The sequence below is a fragment of the Corella eumyota genome, chromosome 1 (assembly GCF_963082875.1).
Source record: "Corella eumyota chromosome 1, kaCorEumy4.1, whole genome shotgun sequence".
Lineage (NCBI taxonomy): Eukaryota > Metazoa > Chordata > Ascidiacea > Phlebobranchia > Corellidae > Corella > Corella eumyota.
This window is the reverse complement of record NC_137490.1, coordinates 16,728,993-16,746,575: the sequence shown is the minus strand read 5'-3', so window position 1 is coordinate 16,746,575 and position 17,583 is coordinate 16,728,993. Positions and strand designations below refer to the sequence as shown.

At 31.4% G+C, this 17,583-nt stretch overlaps 7 protein-coding genes and 1 pseudogene across 8 annotated transcripts; 6 read left to right on the top strand and 2 right to left on the bottom strand.

Moving 5' to 3' along the window:
- Positions 1–4: 4 nt before the first annotated feature.
- On the top strand, positions 5–2,764 carry LOC145763503 (pyridoxal kinase-like). Its single transcript, XM_082574961.1, is given in 7 exon segments — positions 5–209; positions 982–1,141; positions 1,233–1,316; positions 1,406–1,549; positions 1,664–1,791; positions 1,916–2,102; positions 2,188–2,764. Coding segments are annotated over 7 exon segments (906 nt in total). The 5' UTR covers positions 5–128; the 3' UTR covers positions 2,310–2,764.
- Positions 2,704–5,876, bottom strand: LOC145763498 (T-complex protein 1 subunit theta-like). Its single transcript, XM_082574955.1, has 12 exons — positions 5,626–5,876; positions 5,462–5,552; positions 5,249–5,328; positions 5,071–5,164; positions 4,818–4,925; positions 4,589–4,717; positions 4,367–4,492; positions 4,139–4,287; positions 3,888–4,061; positions 3,569–3,775; positions 3,281–3,484; positions 2,704–3,194 (listed from the first exon to the last, which is right to left on the bottom strand). The coding sequence occupies exons 1-12, from the start codon at positions 5,683–5,685 to the stop codon at positions 2,973–2,975; spliced, it is 1,644 nt and encodes a 547-aa protein (XP_082431081.1). The 5' UTR covers positions 5,686–5,876; the 3' UTR covers positions 2,704–2,972.
- A 988-nt stretch (positions 5,877–6,864) lies between these two features.
- LOC145741056 (uncharacterized) lies at positions 6,865–7,799 on the top strand (annotated as a pseudogene).
- Positions 7,800–8,096: 297 nt separating this feature from the next.
- LOC145741040 (uncharacterized) lies at positions 8,097–8,561 on the bottom strand. The gene has a single exon (XM_082558666.1). The coding sequence runs from the start codon at positions 8,559–8,561 to the stop codon at positions 8,097–8,099; it is 465 nt and encodes a 154-aa protein (XP_082414792.1).
- Positions 8,562–9,229: 668 nt separating this feature from the next.
- LOC145763501 (NEDD8-activating enzyme E1 catalytic subunit-like) lies at positions 9,230–10,724 on the top strand. Its single transcript, XM_082574959.1, has one exon. The coding sequence runs from the start codon at positions 9,244–9,246 to the stop codon at positions 10,567–10,569; it is 1,326 nt and encodes a 441-aa protein (XP_082431085.1). The 5' UTR covers positions 9,230–9,243; the 3' UTR covers positions 10,570–10,724.
- A 71-nt stretch (positions 10,725–10,795) lies between these two features.
- Positions 10,796–11,275, top strand: LOC145741024 (peptide chain release factor 2-like). The gene has a single exon (XM_082558664.1). The coding sequence runs from the start codon at positions 10,796–10,798 to the stop codon at positions 11,273–11,275; it is 480 nt and encodes a 159-aa protein (XP_082414790.1).
- A 144-nt stretch (positions 11,276–11,419) lies between these two features.
- LOC145763495 (polycomb protein suz12-like) lies at positions 11,420–15,955 on the top strand. Of its 2 annotated transcripts, XM_082574953.1 has the most exons (4): positions 11,587–11,666; positions 11,755–15,306; positions 15,441–15,615; positions 15,880–15,955. In XM_082574953.1, the coding sequence occupies exon 2, from the start codon at positions 11,793–11,795 to the stop codon at positions 13,734–13,736; it is 1,944 nt and encodes a 647-aa protein (XP_082431079.1). In that variant the 5' UTR covers positions 11,587–11,666; positions 11,755–11,792; the 3' UTR covers positions 13,737–15,306; positions 15,441–15,615; positions 15,880–15,955. The 2 variants fall into 2 exon arrangements, with proteins under 2 accessions (XP_082431078.1, XP_082431079.1); XM_082574952.1 differs by having other exon boundaries at positions 11,420–15,306.
- LOC145741008 (dihydrofolate reductase-like) lies at positions 15,433–17,288 on the top strand. Its single transcript, XM_082558663.1, has 5 exons — positions 15,433–15,604; positions 15,843–16,051; positions 16,290–16,397; positions 16,715–16,833; positions 16,918–17,288. Exons 1-5 carry the CDS (start codon positions 15,433–15,435, stop codon positions 17,000–17,002), a joined length of 693 nt encoding a protein of 230 aa, XP_082414789.1. The 3' UTR covers positions 17,003–17,288.
- Positions 17,289–17,583: the final 295 nt, after the last annotated feature.

Here is a 17,583-nt window from a genome sequence, read left to right as displayed (position 1 = left end):
CTTATTGCGTTTTGTAGTCTTGTTGTTTAAATATTTTTGTTAATTTACGTCTACTCTTCTTTAAATAGCTGAATAGAGTTTAAATAACAAATTTAAAAAAGACAAAGTTTAAAATTTCTTTCACAAAAATGACGACTCGGGTCTTGTCCATTCAAAGTCACGTCGTTCGTGGATATGTTGGTAATAGATCTGCTGTATTTCCACTTCAGGTATAGTTATTTGTTATGATAATTTGTAATAAAAAGTGTTGAAATTTATTGTTTAAATTTCAATATGTTCGGTCTAATAAGCTAACATAGCCGACAGCGTGGTGTAGTGGTAAGAACACTTGCTACACCACACATGAGGTCGTGGGTTCAATCCCCACTGATCTCATGCTGTAGCACCCTTGAGTAAGGCGCTATAAACGGTATAAACTCCTGCTGAGCCAGCACTTAATCAGCAGCATAATTACCGGGCAATTATAGTCTCTATAATATCCCAAACTGCCACAGGCAACTCGAGACTGGGTCGGAGTAACTTATGTTGCTCTATGTTTAAGTCGCGCATTCGACTTTCCCACATCGAGGATAAAGATATATACAAAAAAATAAAATAAAAATAAAGAAATGCACATGAACTTTATTAACATACTTCCATAACAACAAATAAAATTTAATATTATACTTTTGTGATATTTTAATTTTTAATAAAAATTCTTTTTTAAATGTGATTTATTATAAAATGCAACATTTCTTGTTTTACAAAAAGGCCCATATGCTTTTTGTTTCCTGTTTGTCTGAGTTGTAAATTTAAACTTATTAAAAATAGCTAAAATAAGTAAGCTACGAAAACCTGCTAAAATTATTTATTTATGTATATTTTTAAATATATTTACTCTGTGTGTTTATAGCTTATACATTCTATATATAATTAAATTTTAAAATAATAATATTAAAACTATATACCAATTATTTATTAAAATTCTTACTTGCATTGTAGTTATTGGGTTTTGAGGTCGATTTTATAAACTCAGTTCAGTTTTCAAACCACACTGGATATCCACATTGGAAGGGACAAATTTTACACTGTGATGAAATTGAGGAATTATATGAAACTTTAAAACTAAATGATGTCATTCGTTACGATTATGTATTAACAGGTTTGTTCTAAAATCTTTTGAATACTTTATGCCTTTTCTTTTTTGAATGAATGAGTAGTTTAATTAATATCTTAAACTTATTCAATTTTAGGTTACTGTAGAGACAAATTAATGTTACGAAAGATGGTAGAAATTATTAAGGAGTTAAAAGAAAGAAACCCTAATTTAATTTATGGTAAGATTTATGTGTAATTTTGTTTTTGAACTAGTCTTTAAAATAGTTACGTAAAATTATCCTATTTTTTATTTTTATCCGATTTTTAGTGTGTGACCCTGTGATGGGGGATACTTGGGATGGAGAGGGAAAAATGTATGTTCCTGAGGAACTTTTACCAGTATAAAGAGAAGAAGTTGTTCCAATTGCTGATGTGTTGGTTCCAAACCAATTTGAAGCTGAACTTCTGACAGGTAAATTGTAAACTATTATTTACGAATTATAGTTACACATTTTTCATGATTTGTTTATTTTTTGTTTTAAATTTTTTTTATTTAGTAACTTAGTTGTTTTTACGTTGTTTTTAGGAAAACCTATTACAACAGAAAAAGAAGCTATACAGGCAATAGATCATTTACATTCCTTAGGACCAAATCTTGTTGTGATAAGTAGTTCAACTTTAGGTGGAAAAGACTCTCTTATCGGTTATGGAAGCAAACAATTATGTAAGATTTACAAACATAAATTATGTATTTAGAATCTAAAGCAGTTGTGCCTTGGGTTCTTAAAAATGATTATGTATTTGTGACAAATTTTTGTTTTTTATCAGTAACTAATGGACATACATGTCAAAAATAAAACTTGAAATGCCACTGATTGGTGCAGCATTTGTAGGGTCAGGTGACCTCTTTGCTGCCCTCCTTTTGGCTTGGACACACCAGCATCCTGATGACCTGAAACTTGCTCTAGAAAAAGTTATTTCAACTATGCACAATGTTTTAATACGAACCCAAAAAGCTGCTGAAGGTAAGTTTACCGAAAATCAATAAATTAGAAGGTTATTCTACTAAAAATCAATGAATTAGTTAAATCTTTTTAATTTATTTATTAGATGAAGTACCTAGTGGTACAAAACCAACTTTTTCAAACCTTGAACTAAGAATGATTCAAAGCAAGCGAGATATCGAAAACCCAAAAATGTGCATTAAAGGTTCTCATATAGAAAACGGTTAATGTATAATTTGAACATGCTATTTTAAAATAATTCTCTTGTCTGGAAAATTATGCAATGTTTAATCTAAAAAGCATTTCTAATTGTACATTTTATCAATTATTTTTGTAGTAGTTAATTTTAATTTAATGTTTTTATATAAAACTTCTTATTTGTTTAACATATATTAAGATGCTCTTGGACCAAGTTTTTTTCTTTTAGTTTAAATTTTATTGAATAATGTTAATAAATCCTAAAATGCCAGCATACAAACATATTTACTAGCTTGTGTATTGTATGTTTATGCAAGGCTAAAAAATACAGGTGATATCTTTTTGTTACTGACTACCTTGTATTAAATTAATCTATAGCACCTTTTTTCTTATAAATAAGAATATATTTCAATTAATCAAAAAGTCATTGCAAACAAGGAATTTTTATTTTCTTATTGTGGAACTCTGATGTAATTCCAACAATTCTGAACAGCAACAAAAAATCTACGAAAGGAAAACTTCCTGGTTACAATATGTACAAGAAATTTTTAACATGCAAAACAGTAAATATGTGAATTTAAGAGCAGCAAAAATTTTGCCGTTATTAAATTTAAACTTAAACGCCTTTAATCTCGAACAGTTTTGAATTTTGACCAAATTTTTTTTATTTGCCTAATTTTTATGAAAAAAAGCTTATTCATCATCGTCTTTATCCCAGTCTCCTCCCTGTTTAGGGGGCTTTGGGCCTCCTGCTGGTTTTGCCATAATAATTTGATCCACCCTAAGAACAGTGACTGCTGCGTTGGTGGCCAGTCTTAAAGCCCAGTGCTTAACCAAGTAGGAATCTGTTATACCAGCTTCTACAGAATTAAGAACTTCACCTTCTTCAATATCAACTCCATTTGATGCACCATCCTGAAAATAAGTATTCATAATAAAGTAACACCAAAAAGATTATTTTGCAGGTTGCTAGAATAGATACTTGGTAATCAATAGTTTACCTGGTGAGCTGCATACAGTTTGGATACAATTTCAGTTGGGTTAAGCCCTGCATTTTCAGCTAATGCCCTGGGGACAACTTCCAGTGCTTGTGCATACTTCTTGATAGCATATTGCTCCAAACCGGGTTGGGATTCACCGAATTTCTGGATTTGTCTTGCGAGTTCAATTTCTGTAGCTCCAGCTCCTGGGACCAGTCTGTTGTCCTATAAAAATTGTTTTTTTTTTTAAACATAGAAGCTTTGTAGTGGGTTGTTAAATTCTTGCTAGATTAACACTCTAATACTTACTCTAGTTAGAACTTTGAAATTGTTGACGCCATCATCAACTGCACGTTCCAAATCATCCATAATATTAGGTGTAGCTGCACGGAGAGCTAGAGTGCATATCTTGTTTCCCTCATTAGACAAATGCTCGAAGATGACCACACTTCGGTCACCAACCTCATCTTGGCGAACAATTGCACAGTGACCTATTTCATCTGCTGTGGGTGGGGTCTATACAAAACAATGCAAATTATTAAAAATTATGTACATGACAAAAAAAGTTTGTCTTCATTTTTGCAACAAAAGTGCACAAAAATTAACATATTTTTTTTTAAATTATTACCAGTCTTGGAAGAGGAGTGGCATTGATGGTTTTACACAATCTTCTAATATCCCATTTTGAGTTGAGGCGAACGACCATCAATTTATATTTATTGGAGAAATGGAGAGCAAGATCTGAAACTTTGCCTCCAGATACAATCACGTTTACACCAGTGTCCACGATGGCTTTAATTTGCTAAAAGTAACAGAAATATTATAAAATATATTTAAAGTTGTATACTTCATGATTTGTTTTTTTCAGCTCAAACTTACAGCATCCAACATATTTTCTTCTCCAGTGCTGAACTCTTTAAGTTCTTTGGCGTTTTTGATCAAAACTGTGCCCTTGGTTTCAGTGTTGAGCATGTCAAAAGGGCAAGAAAATACCGCCACCTTGGCATCTTTCATCATGTTTAAGTCACCTATTATCAAAAAAAATATGAATAATTTCTGATGTAAGGGATACCTTAAAGAAAAATTACTGTTTTTGTAAAAAATTACTTTCACATTCCCGCAAGAAAACCATTCCATTAATAACTTTTGAAGAGTGAACTCCTGCTCCCATTAATTTGGCAACTCTGACACTATCCACACTAAATGACAATTTGGTTGGTGGAAGAATTGAAGCTACAAAATAGAAAAAAGCGTTCTGAGTAAACCTGTTTTTGTTGGTTAGTGAGGAAATCTCTTTTTAGTTTACTAGTAATTAAAATATAAACTTACTACACGCTTTAGTAATCAACTTGGAAAGAAAATCTTCATTTCCATATTGTTTACTTGCGATACAAGTTCTTAAAGCTTTTGTTACCATTTCTTCATTCCTTAGGTCTTCTACGCTTGAACATACTAGGTCTAAATATCAACCAAATTCAGGTTTAGTTGGTAAATAAGCTAAAGAGAGTTTTTTAACATTTACAAAAAAGTGGGAATAATAGACGCTAAATTTATTTACCAGGTAATATTTCAATTGCTTTTTCACAAGCCTGTTCATATCCTTCAATTACTTCAGTAACAGATAAACCCAATCTTAACAATTCTTCTGCTTGGCTTAACATAGCTCCTATAAATAAAAATTGGAGAAGTAAACATTAGATTTTATTTAGAGATATGTCATGAATTAAATTTGCAAGCTCAGATGATATCACCACCTTAAATTATCCATCACATACTGCAATTTTTATTTAAAATTTATAACTAATTTTTACCTGCAAGGATAAGAACGAGATTGGTTCCATCTCCAACTTCTTGTTCACACATTTGCGATGCAATGACCACCATCTTTGCTGCTGGATGTTGAACCTAAAAAGGTTATACAAATAAAAATAACACAGAAAAATAAACCATATTAGTTTAATTGTTGAAAATTTAAGAAAAAATAAATACCTCCAACTCCTTTAAAATTGTAGCTGCATCATTTGTAACAAACAGTTTTTCAATATGGTTAATGACCATTTTGTTCATTCCTAAACACAACTATATTGTAAATCCTATTTATTTGGCATATTTAAAGCTTGGTATTAAATTACAAATAATTACACCATTAAGCATTCTTTTGTTTTAACACCATTTATATATTATATTTTACATAAAACTTACCATGGGGACCAAATGCCGTTTTGGTGGTTTTTGCTAATTCTTTGCAAGCATTAATGTTTCTGTATACTGCTTCATCTAAACCTTGGTAATGCTAAAAATTAAATTAAAACATTAAGTATTTTTTTCAAAAATGTTAAAGTTAGAAGTAACGCAATTTAACTTACTCTTGCCCCATCTTTAAGCATTTGTGAGAATCCTGGTGCTTTAGGTACATGGAAAGCCATTTTGTGTAATTTTTAGATTTTAATAATTAAAAAATATTGATCCTGAAATATAATTTTTTTAAATACAAATACCTAAAACGTTATAAATATTAACAACTAGCTTAACTTAATATACAATAAAAAAATTAAATTAAAAATAATGTATTAATGAACAGCTTGATTGCATACACACCCTGGGTTTAAATATATCACATTGACTGATAGATAACTAGAATTTATTTTCGAACATTCTAGCAAAAGCATGCCTAACAACGATTCAAATAGATTCCGTTCGATTTCCCTTTTTTTCATCAACCATGTGAGACTTGTTCCGCTTGAATAAATCTTAACGTCAACCGCTAAAGTTACTCATTTTCCATTATAAATTTAGCTCGTTTTTAAAAAAAAGTAATTTGATCAGTCAATTTTTTTTAATGTTGTTCTTAGTCAAACAAGTTTTTTTTTTTATTTAAATTTTTGCCTTTACTTTAACAAAATAGTGCACTTTTACATAAATTTTGGCTTTGAGGTAAAGATTGTTAACATTTTTAAATTTGTACTTTAGAATTCTGCTGCTTTTATTATTTTTTGTAATTATGGAAAAATAAAAGGTCGAAATGAACAGAATTGGCCGTAGGCCTAATATACAAATAAAATTTCCATTATATATTTTGCCAAAAAATGTTTTTTTCGTGGTATGACAGCGAGTTTTCAGTTTTGCAAACTACTTGCATTGCTGATTGGTTTTAAGAGGTATAGCCAGCCGGGTAGTTGTTATAAAACAAATTGGTACAATTATATTATAACAAAAATACATGACAATGTCCTACTATACATGGGTAAAAGTTATTTGATGCTGTTTTTGTTTTTATTTGTGAAGTGCCTTATATCAATAAGTCAATTTAGTTTTATTACACGCTAACGCTGTTTTAAAAGCAAACATATTATTTATTTTTGAGTTAAATTTTAGAAAGTGTTAATGTTGATCTTCCGACGCATAACACCAAGCCAGGTTTACCGTATTAAGTTTAGTTATAGTTAGACAGTGTGTTTAATTAGCAAGCAACGAATTTATTTTTAAATTTAATGTAAGTATTCACACATGTTCATTCACACGCATGTATTTACTATATATAGGGTAACGTTTGCAAGTTCAGTAATTTTACAAATAGGTTACGTTTCTGCACAGCATTAGCAAAAATGATTTCGCGTTTGGTTCTTATTTTTCTAGCGACGGGAGCTTTAGGTAAAACATGTCAATTAGTTTAACACAAAAATTACAAAATTTATCAAAATCTGATTTAATGTAGCATTACGCATTTGCAATTTTAGCTTCCGATTTCCAGTGCACATCTAAAGGCGGAACATGCGTCGACTATAGATACTACGTTTGTAATGCTGGAGTCGAACAAGGAAAATGCGATGGAGATTCTAACCGTCGTTGCTGTTTAAACTGCGACGCCATATGTAACTTTTAAGCGTTTTACAGTAAAATTTATATTTGACGTAAAGCTAATTATTTTATTTATCTGTTATCCAGGTCAAGCAAACGAAAATATTTGGTCCAGTTCCGATTCAGCGTGCGATAGTGTGTGCGGAAATTGCTAAGACAACAGCAACTACTGCTCAGGCTCGTATTCTAGTGGAAAATGTGGCGGACCCTCAGAAAGACAGTGTTGTGCAAGTGGGACTTCATCAGGAAGTAACAGTTCAATGAAATATACTTAAAAATATATTTACACTTCAGTTGTTTAATGATATCTGCGTTTAGGCTGCTCACTTATGACATATAGTTCCACCAGGATAAAGGGATACAATGGCCTCACTGTTGAGGTAGAACCATCTTTTTATTCCAAAATGGATACGATACACGTATTAGCGGCCCAGTGCGGTGTGACGGTAAAATTTTTTTATTTTTTTATTTAAAATAATAACAATTTAACACACTGTAAAAGATAAATTAAATAATGTTACAGGTTTGGGTTACGCATGCTTACCGAAAAGAAGGACAAAACTTGGGCGGTACCGTTGTTCCACCAGCTTCAAACTCAGAATCGTACATAACAACGTTATACCCAGCCCCTGCATATAACATTGACCAACTTCTTCCAATAAGACCACTGTTAAAAATGTAAGGGATTAATATGGGTTTGATATTGAGTTAGTTTCATGTGGAATTTATTTTACCTTCCAATAATTTCCACTTTTTCGGTTTTAGTTCGTTTAGCTACCTGTTCAGACATTTTGATATTTTTACTAAACTGATAAATTTAAAAAATCTAAAGACAAAATGCAAGTTACAAAAAGTTGAATTTATATCTAGATGATAATAATTGCAACATTTTAAATAATTAAATATTTAATATTAGTTAAACCCAAAACACATTTAAAAGCTATTTTAATGATGGGTTAAAATATGAACAGGTAAACTTTTAGATTTTTTTAAATGATCTTCCCATATCGTTGTTGGGAATTTTAACTCTTTTGACTGGAGAAAAAGAAATCAAATTGTTTTTCTTAATATTATAAGTCTTTTTATGCACAGGATTTGGGTAACTTTTTAACAAATCCCTTGCTTCATCAAATTTTAAATTTCCTTTTGGAAGCTTAACCTGAACTTCTTGTCTTTGAAAGTTGGCTTTAACTTTTTTATCACATTCCAGATAATTTTTTAACTCTGGCTTACAATTCGCATCCAAATAATTATTTTCTTTTAGGCATAGGAACAAAGCTGCCACTTGATCGCTGCATGAAATTTTATTTCTCTCTTGTCGAACGTTTACAAATTTAGTGTCCTCATTAATTATAATAGGTCGTTTTACTTTAAGTATTGGTCCAGTTTTCCGGTTTGTGATGTAAGATATTTTAGCATTTATATCTGAAAATCGTTTTGACATTTCTGATATTGCTTCTTTCAGTCTTTTACATAGAATAACAGACAGTGATGAATTATAAATTTTTCCTACTATTTTTCCAAGATTGTAACTTCATAAGTTATTTTATTAATAAACGAACTGTATTTTACGCAACAAATGTAAAACAAAAGTGAACAAATCTTAACTAAAACTATGCAATGCTTAGCGCTGATTTCGTTTTACCGGTGGAGCAAGTTGGCAACGTGCGCATAGTAAGCACATCGTCATTACGTTATTACTATCTGACGATCCCGATAGTAAGCAAAGTGACACACTGGAACTGCCGTTTAAAAACCGCTAATTGTTCTAAACTGAAAAAAAACTTTTGTTTGTAAAAAGTCTTTTCAATTTTCAGATTGATTTAAAAAGGTCTTTATTTTTGTTGAGGATAACGTTTTGAGATCGTAAATCATAAAAATGAGCATGGTGCAGTCATGCGTATAAAATATCTTCTACAAAGTAAACTTTTTAAAAAGATTAAGCAGTTTTGAGGTTATTTATTAATTAAAAAACATTGTTAGATTGTTACAAATTTTTTAAATTAATCCATGAATGATAAAGTATATAGTAGTAAAGTTACACAACTTATCCATGAAAATAATTTTTCCCGCGTTTAGTAATTTTTCTATTGTTTAATACGTTTTAGAAAAATATTTGGGGTAAAATGGACATTTCTTCACCAAGAGAAACAACTACGTGGCCTGGAAGATGGAAAAACTTAGAAAATATTGTTGGGCGTCCTAGTCCATTTGCTCACCCTGATTTTGAGCCAAGTCTCGATATACTTCAGTTTATGTTAAACAATTGTAAAATCCTTGTAATTGGGGCTGGTGGTCTAGGTTGCGAACTCCTTAAGGACTTAACCTTAAGTGGATTTCGTCATATTCATGTTATTGATATGGATACAATAGATCTGTCAAATCTAAATCGTCAATTTTTGTTTCGTCATAAAGACATTGGTAAGGGAAAAGCAAAGGTTGCAGCTGAGTTTATTAACAATCGAGTCAAAGGTGCGCAAGTTGTACCTCACTTTTGCAGAATTGAAGATTATGATGAACAATTTTACAAGCAGTTTCATGTTGTTGTTTGTGGTCTTGATTCCATCGTGGCACGGAGATGGATCAATGGGATGATAATTAGTTTATTAGAGTACAATGATGATGGTTCATTAGATCAAAGTTCTATTATTCCCATTGTAGATGGCGGCACAGAAGGGTTTAAAGGAAATGCCAGAGTAATATTACCAGGCATGTCTGCATGTATAGAATGCACATTGGACTTATACCCCCCTCAAATTAACTTTCCCATGTGTACAATAGCTCATACACCACGGCAACCTGAACACTGTGTTGAGTATGTCAAAATGTTTGGATGGGAAAAGGAAAAACCATTTGGAGATGTACCTATAGATGGTGATGATCCTGACCATATTAAATGGATTTGTAATTTGGCAAGTGAAAGAGCAAATGAATTTGGAATAGAGGGTGTAACATATCGGCTCACACAAGGTGTTGTTAAGCGGATCATACCAGCTGTTGCTTCCACAAATGCTGTCATTGCTGCAGCATGTGCAACTGAGGTTTTTAAGCTTGCTAGTAGTTGTTGTGTTCCTTTAAACAACTACATGGTATTTAATGATGTGGATGGTGTTTATACTTACACTTTTGAGGCCCAAAGAAATGCAAATTGTTTGGCATGTAGTCAGAAGCCCCAAGTTTTAAAGTTTTCTTCTGGATCCACACTTCGAGATATTTTAGATTATTTGCGCGACTCAAATTTATTACAAATGAAAAGTCCTGGTATAACTGCAGTTATTAAAGGGATGAGCAAAACTTTATACATGAAAACAGTTGCTTCAATTGAAGTTGCTACTAGACCTAATTTATCAAAAACTTTAAAAGAACTCGGTATTGAGAATAATCAAGAGTTGATTGTTGCGGATGTAACTTCCCCCAATTCTCTTTTGTTTACTGTAAAAATAACAGAATAATTTAGACTTTAAAAAAGTTGCTTGTATTTAACAATCAATGGTATAGTTAAACTGATTAAATAATGTAAAACATGTCAGAGTTATATTTGATGTTGTTTATTAAAAATGTAAAGTTCAATTTTAATATATATAATCTATTTTTTGTTTTATTTTAGTTCTATACAATAAGCGAATTGGTTAACACACATTTAAATAACTTAATCATAACTAACATGTTAAAAAATAAATGTTAAAGGCATTTCAGTTTGGTTTAATACCACAAGCAAACAGTTCGAGTCATCATAATGTCAACAAAGTACGGGAATATATGAAATACTTTAACAAAATTGACAAAATTGGAAAAGTAATTCAAATTGAGAAAAAGGATCTAAGAGTTATTTATATGCCACCAGGCACCAAAGGAGGCCAAAAAGCGAATAAAAAGAAATGTAGAGTCCACATCACTCATGTACCTACAAAGACTATAGTGGATTGCAATGAAACACGAGTTCAACTAAAAAATTATGAAATTGCTTTGGCAAGAGTTCGTGAGGCAGTTGACATTAAACTGAAAAAAGAAGAAAGTATTTTTGTTCAAATCGAAAAAGAGAGAGTCAAAAAAAAACAAGAAGAAAGAAAAATGTCACAAGAAAAACATGCCATATTAAAAGAACGTATGCAAAAATTTGCAGAGATAATTAAAGAGCCAGATACACTTAAATATTAATTTGTTAAGTAAACAAAATGGTTTTACACATAGTATACATATCAATAAATTTATTTGTTTTTTGTGATCATTTTTGAATTTTATTTTTTATTTCTTTTGCAGCATTAAGAATAAATTAACACAGTAATTTAGGTTGACTTGTTAAAAATCCACCAAAATGCCAAGGCCAAAAAAAGAGAAGCCTGAAAATAATGAAGTCATTCTTAATTTGCAACAAGACCGAGAAGAATTTATGTCTGCATTTGAAAAACCAACTCAAATTTATAGATTTTTGTATGCCAGACATTTATTTTCTCCCATCTTTCTGCATAGGTCAACATCCTACATGCTTCATCGCTGTTCCAGAAATAATAAACGCCGAAATCTTTTCAAAGTTGATGACATGCTTGAGGTGGCAAAACTTTCTCGATCCAAATTAAATGGAAAATCGAAAAAGATATTTGATGAACTTAAACTAGAAATTATTGGGTTTTTTACAGATCCCGGTGTAGACTCGGACAATTCTTCTCCAAAAAGAATGCAAAATGTTGAAGTTACAATATCTCTGCATAACACCTCACAAAGTCGCAGAAAAAGTGGTCAAAGTGTTGAATCTGAAAATATTGTTGGGTCGACAGAAGTAGCGGTTAACCCAAGAACGGTTAATTATCATTCTGTGGTTTCTTTGTCCATGTCTGATATCCAGCAGCCCGATGATAGTCTTCTGATCAAAAACTACACTCTTGTTTTTCGTGTGTACGAAACAAGAGACAGCTGCAGTGAAAGTAATTCAGAATATTCTGATGAAGAATCAAGTGCTGAAAGTGACAATGATGATTATGATGGAAGAAAAAAAAAAAAACTAGAGCAAGATCCTGCCGCAATTTCTTTGCATAACCTTACCAGTGGCCCCCGAAAACGAAAAAACCTTGCAGATGACAGTTCTGAAAAAAGTAATTCTACCACAAGAGAAAATCCTCCAAAATTTGGAAAAAATTCAAGAAAATATCTTTCAGATCAATCCAAGCCTGGAGTTGGAGTCATATATGAGGCAGAATTAGCATTATTTAATAACGACCATGAAACTTGCTTGTTAAATGGAGAATATGAGCTAGCTATGGCACGACATACTACAGACTCTATTAAAAATAAAAAGAACTCAACCTGGGAAGCTTTGGATGGTGGAAGAGATATCAAAGTTTTAAGTTCCATGAATGGCACTGCAAACTTAAAGATGAAACTTACTTGGGCTGACTCGAAAAATTCTGATTCTCTTGATAACAATGGTAGAAAATCTGTGGAAAGAAATGACATTGAATCAATGGAATCAGAGCCAAAAAGACTACGCAGAAAGAATAGTTTGGTCAAAAGCTACAGCGAAGAAAAAGACCCAGAAGCTGTTGTTTCAGAAGAAAAAACTGAAAAAATGATTGACAAATCTCTTTTACCTTACCAAAAAGTTGAATATCGAAAAATCTTTAAAAAAGATACAACATCTTCTAACATATTTTATCAGTTTATTTATAGCACTGAAACACACCAGCAAACCGAAGCAAGAGAAGACTGTCTTTGTCCTTGGTGTTTACTTAATTGCATGAATCTATATGGCTTGTTTAAACATTTAAGATATTGTCATCCTAGGTTTAATTTTGTTTATTCAATACAAACACATGGGGTTGTCGTTGAGGTTTCAGTAAATGAATGTTATGATGGGTCTTACAGTGGTAACCCTCAGTTTATATTTGCCCAACCTGGAATGGTGTTCAGCAGAAGAGGTCCTGTGCATCGAATCCCAGCAACTGATCTTCTTGTTTACAGATCACAAAAGGCTAAGCAATGTGCTAAGATGGATATCAACGAAATGCTAGAAAAGGAGGATAATTTAGAGTCAAGTGCCGCCCAATATACAGATGGTCATCATCGTCTGTATTTTCACAGTAGAACGGCTGTACCCATCCGACCATGTGAATTTGACAATGATTCTGAGGACGAGACCGATCCTGATTGGCTGAGATCCCACATTCGGCACATGCTTGACGAATTCACTGATGTCAATGAAGGGGAGAAACCCATTATGAAAATGTGGAATTTGTATGTAATTAAACATTATTGCATTTCTGATTCCCAGGTTAATGTCAAGTGCAGATCGTTTATAAACCTGCACGCTCCTTTAATAGCTCAACATTCCCTAAGACGAAATCTACTTCTACATCTTGTCACCTTGGTTGATTTTGGGGTTCTTAAAGCTTCAACACTTTTGTCCTTGATGGAATATTATGACAAAATTGTAAAAGACCTGAACTTGCCAAGCAATACCGAAAGTAATATAGACTTCGAAGGTGAGAAAATGTCAAATGGCGATGGAGATAAAGAAAAAGTTAAAACTAAACCTAAAATATGGGATGTTACTGACATGGATACAAGTTTACAACTTTTGCAGAATATGATTGATGATGGGCAAAATGCAGAAAGCCAAGACTAATCATTTGTTTTAAATAAAGTAATACTTTTAAATAATAATCTACATTTTAGGGATGGGCCAATCGAATCCGAGTCCGAGTACTCGGCCCGAGTATTAAGCATATTTTAATACTCGTGCTCGTCGAGCATTTTTTAGTACTCGGACGCCGAGTAATAATTTGTCATTTAAGATCGTATACGATTTACTAAACATAAAAAACACGAGGTTTGCCTTTTTCTAATAATTTATAATCTACTCTCAATTGTATTACGTTTTCTAAGCAACAATTGCGCAACTAATACACTTTTTACTACACTTTTTTTACTAAATTTTACGCATAATAAATTTGAGACTTAAACATTTTTGTTTGGACTTAAAATGATATTGCTATCAGCGGTAAGTAGTTTTGCCAACGTTAAACCTTTTATAATCCATAAGTACGTGTTTTTTGGCAAATTTTGCAGTTTGAAAATTATGCGGGAAAGATTCTCGTGAACAGTTATATACGTTTAAATGACGTCATAACCGAGTACTCGGACTCGGTCGAGTATCGCGACAAAATACTCGGGCTCGTCGAATCCGAGTAATTTGGATTTCAGCCCATCCCTACTACATTTTCTATACATGTTTCAAAACTGTTACTTAGAATTTATTTTTAGTTGGACCAAATATTTTTAAATTTGTTCAGCAAGCACTTTATCTTTTAGATATGTTGATTAGATGGTAACAGCCTGCCTACGCATTAAAAGAAAATTATTTTTCTTTACTTTTTGTTGTTTTTAACATTACGCAGAATCAGATTTTTTTGTTTGCAAAAATAACTTGGTTTCATTGTTAATATTATTTTTAGGGATGGGCCAATCGAATCCGAGTCCGAGTACTCGGCCCGAGTATTAGGAATATTTTAATACTCGTGCTCGTCGAGCATTTTTTAGTACTCGGACGCCGAGTAATAATTTGTCATTTAAGATCGTATACGAATTACTAAACATAAAAAACACGAGTTTTGCCTTCTTCTAATAATTTATAATCTACTCTCAATTATATTACGTTATTTAAGCAACGATTGCGCAACAAATACACTTTTACTTGGTAAAATTTTACGCATAATGAGTTTGAGACTTTTACATTTTCGTTTGGACTTTAAATGATATTGCTATCAGCGGTAAGTAGTTTTGCCAACGTTAAACACTTTATAATCCATAAATACGTGTTTTTTGGCAAATTTAGCCGTTTTAAAATTATGCGGAAAAGATTCTCGTGAAAAGTTATATACGTTTAAATGACGTCATAACCGAGTACTCGGACTCGGCCGAGTATCCCGACAAAATACTCGGGCTCGTCGAATCCGAGTAATTTGGATTTCAGCCCATCCCTAATTATTTTACTGCCACAGTTTTTGTAAAATTCAGACAAATTATTATTGTTTGTACATAACTTACCTTTTGTACTCTATTTAGTAATAATTTTTTGTAATATCTGTTACTTTAAAATGGGTGTTGAAAAGGAGTTAAAAATTCACACAGTTGTTGCCTGCTGCAAAAGTTGGGGAATAGGAAAGAAAGGAAATCAATCTACCATGGCATTTACCGTAAGTTTACCAAAAATTAAACTTTGATTTGTACAACTTTTATAATTTCACAGTGTGTTTATATTTTCCCCCCTGTCTATTATTGCAAAAATTTAAAATTTTTTAATAAAATTTGTTAAACAAAACATGTCTAGAAAAGAAGGCAAACATTTTTCTGCACTGTCAACGGGTAACCCCCCAGAAGGAAAAAGAAATGTTGTTATTATTGGTCGAAAAACCTGGGACTCAATTCCCCAAAAGTTACGCCCACTAAAAAATCGAATAAATATTGTGTTAAGTAGATCTAACATGGAAGCAAGTAAAGGCATGGTATGAATTTCGGAAGCTTTTTTTTTATTTAAAAAAAATTTAAATCTGGCTGAAACTTAAAAACTTAAAATGGACATATTAAAAAACTTTAGCATTTTTATATCACAAAAACAATATTGTTCATTTCTAGAGTTTGCATAACTCATGTATAAAACCCTACCCTGATAAAAATACAAACATACTGCGGATTATAAAAAAAAAGTGTCCAATAAATAAATTGTTTCAAGATTTATGTCGACATTTAAAACCTTATGATAATTTTAGAAACGAATATCAATATTTTAACTCATTTGTAAATGGAAATCCCTCTCATGGAAAATTAAATGTTGTTATTTCCGGCCGAAAATCTTGGTGTTCAGTGCCCAGAAAAATTCAAAAAGATCGTATTAGTGTTGTCTTAAGTAGTTCTAAGACTTTTAAAGATTTTAAAGAAGCTGTAAGACATGTATAGTATACCTAAGGGGTGTTGCTTTCCATTTGCCCTTTTGTTATCTAATTATTTTTACAAAAAAGCAACTCTATTAAAAAATCATGCCAAATTACATGATAATTCAAAATACATTAATTTTTATGCTTAATTTAAAGTGTAACATATAAATTTTGTTTTTGAATCAACTTTAATTAAAAAAAGCTAACAAGGGCTTTTTACTTACCTTAATTTTTTTTTAAATTAGGATGCCGTAGTAGGATCTCTTGAGGAATTGGTTCAACTATTACAACAAGATAGTTGGAAAGAAAAAGTTCATGAAGTATTTAATGCGGGTGGAGTTTCTATTTACAATGTAAAGTGTTACCCTTTTTATTTTTAATCAATAAATTTATTTAAGTCGACTTAAGTACTAGAAAGTTTATAATAGTATGTCCCTTATTGCCTGTTCAACATACACCAGTGTTGTTCCAGAATATCAAAATGGGTGCTGCCTTAGTATGTGACCAAATAATCATACTATTATACTTAAAATGCAAGCAGTTTGGTGCACCTAAAGCTCTCAGACATGAAAAGTTATTTACAAATTTAATTCACACATTGTTATGTATACCTCTATAAAAACAACTGGATTATCATCATATATTTAAATAATTACAATTTAATGTTAAGCTTGTTCATAACTCACCATATTGTGGAACAGTATACCTTACAAGGGTATTGGGTGATTTTGAATGTGACACCTTCTTACCTCCACTTGATGATACATTTTATCAAGTCCCAACAGAAGAGTAAGTTATCAAATTTCAATTACTTTTTTGTTTCTTTTATGTTATGGCAATATATTAAAATTTATTTTTATGATTTTATTTAAGTTATGCAAATGTACCTCAAGGAATACAGGAGGAAAAGGGAATCCAGTGGAAAGTTGAAGTTTACAAAAAGAGAACTTTAAACTAACACTGGGGTTAAATAAACAGATTTACCATTCAGCCTTACAATGCGCTTTTTTAACTCTTCACTGCTTCTTATGCTTCTTATACCTTTTATTTTAATGTGTTTTTTTAAGTAAGGATGTTGACATGTAGATGTACAGTTTTTTAAGTAAGAATGTTGACATGTAGATGTACAGTTTGGGTAAATTATTCACTTGACAATGTGCAATTAACTTTTCCATGCCAAATGTTTTGCTCGCTTTTTTACCATAATGCTAATCCGGTTGCCATTAATATTATATAAATTATTACCAAAAAACGATATTTTTCTTTTTGATTGCTAAGAGAAGGTTTGTTTTTTGTTAAATTTTTAATAGAAGAGTACATAAAAATACACATTGTATGATATAGAGGATATTTATAATATAAAACAAAGATTATAAAATAGAAACACCATTAAATTAGAACTTTAGGTATGTAAGAATATTTTTGGCCACATTTAGGTAATATGAAAGCATGCAATTGTAATTTATGTTGTAGCTAACATACATTTTTAATTTAGTAAATATTTTTTTAATAGCACCAAAAAAGATTTTTTTGTGGATA